This window comes from Nicrophorus vespilloides, unplaced genomic scaffold, assembly GCF_001412225.1.
Source record: "Nicrophorus vespilloides isolate i.1.1-1 unplaced genomic scaffold, Nicve_v1.0, whole genome shotgun sequence".
Classification (NCBI taxonomy): domain Eukaryota; kingdom Metazoa; phylum Arthropoda; class Insecta; order Coleoptera; family Silphidae; genus Nicrophorus; species Nicrophorus vespilloides.
The window spans coordinates 228778-236652 of NW_017099730.1; the positions used below are offsets into that span (position 1 = coordinate 228778).

The 7875-nt window shown below is 38.5% G+C and overlaps 1 protein-coding gene across 2 annotated transcripts in view; it reads left to right on the plus strand.

Moving 5' to 3' along the window:
- Positions 1 to 7745, plus strand: part of LOC108565409 (unconventional myosin-IXa) — a 90837-nt gene extending 83092 nt beyond the window's left edge. For both annotated transcript variants that reach the window (XM_017924843.1, XM_017924844.1), the window contains 5 exons: positions 3607 to 4079; positions 4268 to 4439; positions 4834 to 5006; positions 5070 to 5320; positions 5400 to 7745. In XM_017924843.1, coding sequence (XP_017780332.1) covers positions 3607 to 4079; positions 4268 to 4439; positions 4834 to 5006; positions 5070 to 5320; positions 5400 to 7428 — 3098 coding nt within the window. In that variant the 3' untranslated portion in view covers positions 7429 to 7745. The remainder of the gene's footprint in view (positions 1 to 3606; positions 4080 to 4267; positions 4440 to 4833; positions 5007 to 5069; positions 5321 to 5399) is intronic.
- The last annotated feature ends 130 nt before the right edge of the window (positions 7746 to 7875 follow it).

Sequence of the window (7875 nt, forward strand, 5' to 3'; positions counted from 1 at the left end):
TTTTAAATTTTAAAATAATTATTATATTTTTTAAATCACCACAAATCTTTGTAACATCTAAATCATTTCAAAATTATATTTATATAATAATTATATAAAATAAATTTAAAGTAAATACATAAATTGTTTATAAAATTTATTGTATATATTCATATTATTCTAAATTAATGCAAGAATTGTGTTTTTTTAACTCTATATAAATAAATAATTAGATTTACATATACCATAAAATACATTGATATTATAATAAAAACATTATAATTGACATTTATGATATAAATATTCAATAAAAAATAATATGTATCGTAACTACACAATTAATTATTGGGTAAAGTAAAAAGTTTTGTCCCATACATCGAGCTTCTTCTTGAGACCAACCTTATGGAAATGGTCCAAACGGTTTTCTGGCTAATCTTCAGTTTCTGGAATAAGTGCTTGTATGCCGGTCCGACTTGACGATTTCCATGTTTTATCAACATTTTTGACGATTTACCAGAGCGGAAGCGTTGGAACCAACGCTTTGCTATTGCATTAGATACTATATTGGATCTATAAACAACACCAACAATTTTTGGCCACCTGCTCCGCTTTTCTCCTTGGTTGTAGTGGTACTGAAGAATTCTCTTTTTACCTCCACTTTGGAACACTCTAACACATAACTGGATTCACTAAACACAAAACTGTCAAAGAACAGTATACCAATATATCGTACGTCAAGATGCAAGATATAATTAATATAATTAAAAGAAATATTAATTGTTTTACTTAACGTTGGAATTTTATCTTATCTTACTAATAAGTTTAATTAAGTGCATAAGAGTTTAAGTTGTATATTCTTTAAGACAATACTTGAACATTTTACAATAGATGGATATTATAGATTAAACATTTTTTAATATTATAATATTTTCAATGCTATGTGGTGAATTAGGATTTGCTTTCAAGAGTGTTACACTTTACAATTTACAATTTTGTAAGAGACAAGAATCTTTGAAGACCGGAAATTGCGGAATACATATTTTAGTTTTTTTTTTGTATTGACGTAATCATAATATATTACATGTTTTCATGAATTATTGACTAGAATAAAATTGTTTAGAATTTTGATTATTTTACATAAATATTTGTATACATCAATAAATACTACTATTGACTTTTTAACTTTCAATCCTAATTTTTGAATTTTGATTTGTTGCTCGTATAAATCTTGTTACGCTGTAAATTATTGTGTTTTGAAGATCCGTGTGTGGATTATTATGCGTTAAAAATAATTTACGATCGGCAATAAATCCGAAAGCAAATTGGACATCGGGGAATCCGTCGGGAATATAAAAAATAAGTTCGTCCAGAAAATTTATGGTGTTTTTGGGTTTTGGGCACGAAACGTCTATGCGCACCTTTGTCTCGGATCTTTGATGAAGGCCGGACCGATAAATCTGACCGGAGAAACCTCGCATAAAAATGCAAGAGGCAAATAAAAGGCAATACGAAGAGAAGCGAGAAAGGAGGGAGATGGAGAAAGAGAGGTTGAAAGAGAGAGAGAGAGCAGAAGAAGGAATTTTTAATAAGGAACAGAAACCATTTAAGGTTTCATTCAGCAAAGCCGAAAGCAAGCGAAAGTTGTAATTTTGCATTTCTGGCCCGGACCTCAGCGGCTGGCAGCCAGGGTAAAAGTCGAAGAGGACAAGAACCAGTTTTCATCCGCATCATCATCGTCATCATCATCATTTTCGGCGTCTGGCCCTTTTTGCCTCTTCTCCTTCATTCCCTCCTCAACCTCCACCTTCCTATAACCGATATTTGATTAATGCCTCAAAACAGTCGTTTGATGCAAAGCTTGGATAATGCTTTTTTTCGGTTTTCGTTTTCTGCATCTTGCCAGGATTCTTTCTTCGTTTTCTCGCGCCGTTGCATTGCATAACCGGTAAATATATCGGGCACTCGATCAGGGCTGACTCGCATTCCTTCCTTCCACACAAGCTAGAATTAATTAAACCATTCTGGAATTCAACCAGCAATGCCATTCGTTAATTACTTCACTATTTAATTCTCTTCGGGATATATATACAAAAAGAGAGAGAGAAAAAAAAAACAAGAACAGAAGAAAAGAAACAACAAATTGATTAGTCTTATTTTATCGTGATGTGTCAATTAAATCATACTTAGTGCACGCAAGAGGCTTATACGAATAAATCAGTTCGTCCTGCAATCGCCAATTTGGTCATCGAACCTTCATCACCTTCTGCAACCGTTCACGTATGAATAATAACTGATATATTTGTATGACATTAATCTTCTGAAGAATATTATTTTAACTGTTATGTATACCACCATGTCTCAAAAAATATAAATTTCAAAATATATTACATTTAAATGAGTTATAATATATATTCTTAGCAACCAATGTTATTATTTTTATAAGGTCACAATATATTTAACAAAAAAGTATAATCTAGATGCAAATTAAAACTTTATAAACTACTTAAAACCAATGAACGAAAGTCAACGAACTGACGTGCTCCCATTTTTTTTTATTGTATCCGTCCATACCTTGACTGTGCCCCCTCGCAATTAGAAATTCAACTCGATCAATTTACAATCAATATTCATTAATTAACTTTTTTTATTATTGCTCTCTTTGATCTTGATCTTATTATCATAATAACTTCATAATTTATCTCGATCTGATCACAACACTCGTTAATATTCCGAAATGTATTTTCATTAACAATTTTCTATTCGATTACAAAATTCATTAACCGAATACTTCAAACTTTTATCTTTTATTTATTAATAAATACATGTTTTCACTATATAGCCTAGTAATAACATAATATTACAATCGTTACTAGTTGAATATTAATTGTATCATACCTTTAATATAATAAATCTTCTAGTTAATTATAAATAGTAATAAGGAAGTAAACTATAGGAAAAAAATATGAATAAGTAAGAGCTGTAGTATATTAAATTAATAGTTTAAATTTTTTTTATCTATTGGTAATGAATATAGAAGTTTTACAGTAGCATTTGCTAATTTTGTGTTAATTTTGTTTACTTCTAAGCAGTATAACATTGAGAATATTAACAACGTTAGCAATTTGATTTTACGCATATTATATGTTGATTAATATATCTTTAGAAAATGGATATTAGATATTATTAGTAATAATAATAATCGAATCGTGCTGTACAATTTGTTTGTGTAACGTCGTTGATTAATCGGAAACTAATTAGCTTTTTCAATTGATTGTGTATTAAGTTACAAATATGGAATATTTAATTTGCGCTGTAAGCGGAATGATTTTGTAATAATGCTTTTAAATTGGATGTGTCAAAATTGATTACGTTGCGTCAGAGCTTTGTGTCTCACGTGTGATGATTATTTAAATCTGTTACTACATTCCAGATTGGTACAATAATATTATTATAGTACTGTTATATAATTCTCGATATGTTGATGATAAAGTGTGGATAGTTTTTGTAGGTAATCTATGTGTGCGAAATTTACCATATTTTCGGACTTAAGTAGTGAAATAGACTAATAATAATTCAATTAGATATAAAGATAGCAATTTATTAATATTATGTGATTTATTATTACAGATGCGTCCTCCTCAAATGAAGCCGTTCACCTGCAACAACGTTTGCGTAGCCTCAGCAGCGAGCTGGTCACGCTGCGAAATAGGCTGCACGTGCAGGGCTCTCCCGCGACCCCGCTGAAAGGGTCGACGGGGGCGCTGGGTCCGGGTCAGCTGCAGACCCAGACTCAAACCCCGACCCAACAGCAACCTCAGCAGCAGCAGCAATCACAGCAACAGCAGCAGCAACATCAGGTCCAGGTGCAGAGCCCAGCCCAGCCGGTTGTTCCTCCGCGTACCGCTACGATCGTGTCTTCGGCAGCAGCGGCGGCGGCTGCGGCGACATCACCGCCTGTGGTCCACTCCGTGCCCGAGCCACGTGTCCATCTGCCGACTGCCGGGGCAGATCTCGAAGACCTCATACATCTCGAAGGGCCCCTCACCGAGGATGCGGTCATGAAGTGCCTGCAGGCACGCTTCGCCTCTTCCAGCTTCTACGTGAGTCATTGAACAGTTCTGACCTTGGGCCGCGGCGGCACCTGTTTTGTCGCCCCGGCCCAGCGTTCACGCTTGGCCGTGAACTTGCCGAAGAAGCGAGCATTTACATCCTTATTGTCCCACTTTGTATTTTTTATTTCTTTCTTTATCTTTGTCTCTCTCTCTCTTTCATTCTTCGGCCACTGCAGACGAACGTCGGCCCGATCTTGCTTTGCGTCAACCCCTACCGCGACGTCGGAAATCCCTTAACCTTGAGCAGCACAAGAGGTTTGGCCCTCAGTTCTCAGCTCAATAGGGTCGTTCAGGAAGCTGTCCGCCAGCAATCAGAAACGGGTTATCCACAAGCCATCATCCTTTCCGGTAAGTACTTTCCATTAGCGTACATACCTACCTGTAAACAACAAACAAGGACCCATCATCATCTATTAGGCAGTTACACCGCTGATCTGATCATATCACTTAAAATGAATGCATATATCTAGTTTTTTTTCTATAAAAATTTAATTAAATCATTTAAAAGAAAATATTACTAGTTTTAACTAGTAATACTGATAATAGAAAATATTATTTGTTCATAACAGTCTTCTACTCAACTTTGAAATAATTCATTTATTGAAGTTTAATGAATGAAATCTTATTTTATGCGCTTAGTAATTTAAATGATTTTAAAAATGATGTGCAATGATCTAATATTTAATATTGGAATAGTTTAGTATCTGAGGTCATCATATTAATAATTGAAACGGTTTTATAGGAACCAGCGGATCGGGTAAAAGCCATGCATCCATGCTGCTTCTTCGACAACTTTTTGCCGTAGCCGGCGGCGGCCCCGAGACCGACGCCTTCAAGCATTTGGCCGCTGCCTTCACTGTTCTGCGGTCGCTGGGCTCGGCGAAGACCGCGACGAATTCGGAGTCGAGCAGGATCGTACGTTTGAAAAGACACAAAAACCGTGGATAATCCGATGATTAATTGAATTTCATAATTTAGGGTCAATTCATCGAGGTTCAAGTAACGGACGGCGCTCTGTACAGGACCAAAATACATTGTTACTTTCTCGACCAGACGCGGGTTATTCAACCACTGCGAGGTGAGAAGAATTACCATATATTTTATCAAATGCTGGCCGGACTCTCTTCGGAGGAGAGAACGAAACTGAACCTAGATGGATGTACTCCGTCCACATTGAGGTATCTTCAAAACGGCGACACCAGACAGGACATGACCGAGGATTCAAATAGGTACTAGAACACGTCCAAAAACATTCTTAACGACCTGCCTTGTAATTGTCATCGTTTTTTTGTCTTCCTCTTGTTTCAGGTTTCAAGCGTGGAAAACTTGTTTGGGAATTTTAGGAATTCCATTTTTGGACGTAGTGCGGGTTTTAGCAGCTGTCCTACTATTAGGCAATGTACAATTCATCGACGGCAAAGGCTTAGAAGTCGACGTTAAAGGTGAAACTGAATTAAACGCGGTGGCCGGTCTCCTCGGGGTCTCTGGAGCAGCTCTCTTCAGAGGTTTAACCTATAGAACTCACAACGCCCGAGGTCAACTAGTTAAGTCTGTTTGTGATGCAAATATGTCGAATATGACCAGAGACTGCTTAGCGAAAGCGCTTTATTGTAGAACCGTAGCTACCATAGTGAGGAGAGCTAACAGTCTGAAGAGGCTAGGTTCAACCTTAGGAACTTTGAGTTCGGATTCCAACGAGTCCGTGCATAACCAAGCAGAAGTTACAAGCCAGCACGCTTCAACCATAGGCGGCACAAACGCCGGAAGCAAATCTATGGCCGCTCTGAACAACGCCGTCCGTCACGCCACGGACGGTTTCATTGGGATTTTAGACATGTTCGGATTCGAAGATCCTAAGCCGAGTCAGCTGGAGCATTTGTGTATCAACCTGTGCGCTGAAACGATGCAGCACTTCTATAACACACACATCTTTAAATCCAGCATAGAATCTTGCCGAGATGAAGGTATTAATTGCGAAGTCGAGGTGGATTATGTAGATAACGTGCCGTGCATCGACTTGATATCATCTCTGCGCACCGGATTGCTCAGTATGCTAGACGTGGAATGTTCGATCAGAGGCACGGCCGAGTCTTACGTTGCTAAAATCAAAGTTCAGCATAAGCACAATATGCGTCTGTTCGATCCGAAACCTTTAGAGCCGCGCCTCTTCGGAATCCAACATTTTGCTGGGCGGGTCGTATATGACGCCTCGGACTTTTTGGACACCAACAAAGACGTAGTTCCCGATGACCTGGTGGCCGTGTTCTACAAGCACAGCTGCAACTTCGGCTTCGCAACTCATCTCTTCGGCAGCGAGCTAAAAGCCCTGTACTCCGTTGAGAATGTCCCCCGAGGAGTGAGCTTCAGGATTTCGCCAACATCGCATACGGATTTGCTGAACGGTGACGAGCCGGTCTCAACGCTGACGCAAGATTTTCACACACGACTCGATAATTTATTAAGAACTTTGGTTCACGCGAGGCCTCATTTCGTGAGGTGCATTCGCAGTAACTCTCAAGAGACTCCGAACCGATTCGATCGCGGAACAGTCGTGCGCCAAATTCGGTCCCTCCAGGTCTTGGAAACTGTTAATCTGATGGCGGGCGGCTATCCGCACAGAATGAGATTCAAAGCCTTCAACGCCCGCTACAGACTCTTGGCTCCCTTCGCCCGGTTGCATCGTACCGAAGAAAAGGTCACGGATGATTGCCATTTGATCCTCCAGCACGTCGTCGACCTCATATCGAAGCAACACAATCCAGCCGTTTCCATGAGTTGGGCCTTGGGCAAGAGGCACATATTTCTGAGCGAAGGCATTCGCCAGCATTTAGAGAACCTCAGAACGGAGACCAGGCAAAAGTCGGCAACGTTAATTCAAGCCACCTGGAGAGGGTGGAGATGTCGTTACCGATGGGCCAACATACGCAGAGAGAAGGTGCAGCAAACTATTAACCGTACGAATGCGAGCGGTGCTCGTCCCCGTCCTCAACCAATTGCAGGAACGCCTCCCCCTGATCCAACGGAAAAATGCGACCAAAAGATAATACAACAGACGTGCAATTTGTTTGGATTAGATTTGGAGAGGCCACCCCCAGTTCCTCCCAGTCGCTCGTACACGGTGGCAGGAAATACCAAGTTAGGTTACCCGCAAACAAGAATGATGAAAATGTCTTTCCCTGAAGATGTTAACTCAGATGGACCTGTCCTCATCAAAGGCGAAACCGTGCTAGTTGTCGGCGCCTCGCACAGACGAGGCCATCTTGTTGTCGAACATAAACATTGTACACTGCACGTGCCTTTCCAGTTCCTCGAACTGAAACAAAGTGTAAACATTTAATCTTGCCAAAACCTTGAATTCTGTATATAGCTTCCCTTCAACTTCAACCTAAAACCTATTTGGTTGAATACACGTAGATGAATTATTTATATTTTATTCGCTTCAGTTTATATTTATAAGAGAAGAAAATCGACTGCCATAACCGATTTTAAGAAAAAGTTCTATTATTTTATATTTATATAATATATTTAAATCAGATTCCCCATTCAATGATGAAACACTAGATTATTATAATTATCTTGTACAAACTCGTTTTAAGTTTAAGTTTTAAATTTCTAAAAAAAAGAATAATAAGAATAAACATCGAGAATCAAATCCAACGGAAATCATAAATAAAAGACTATTTTTTATTTTGTGAGATAATACTCTTTTATTCAAACACTTTCACCTTTCCTAATAATTGCAATTGGCGCTTGGTTCACGAATTCACTGAATTCCTTTTTACCG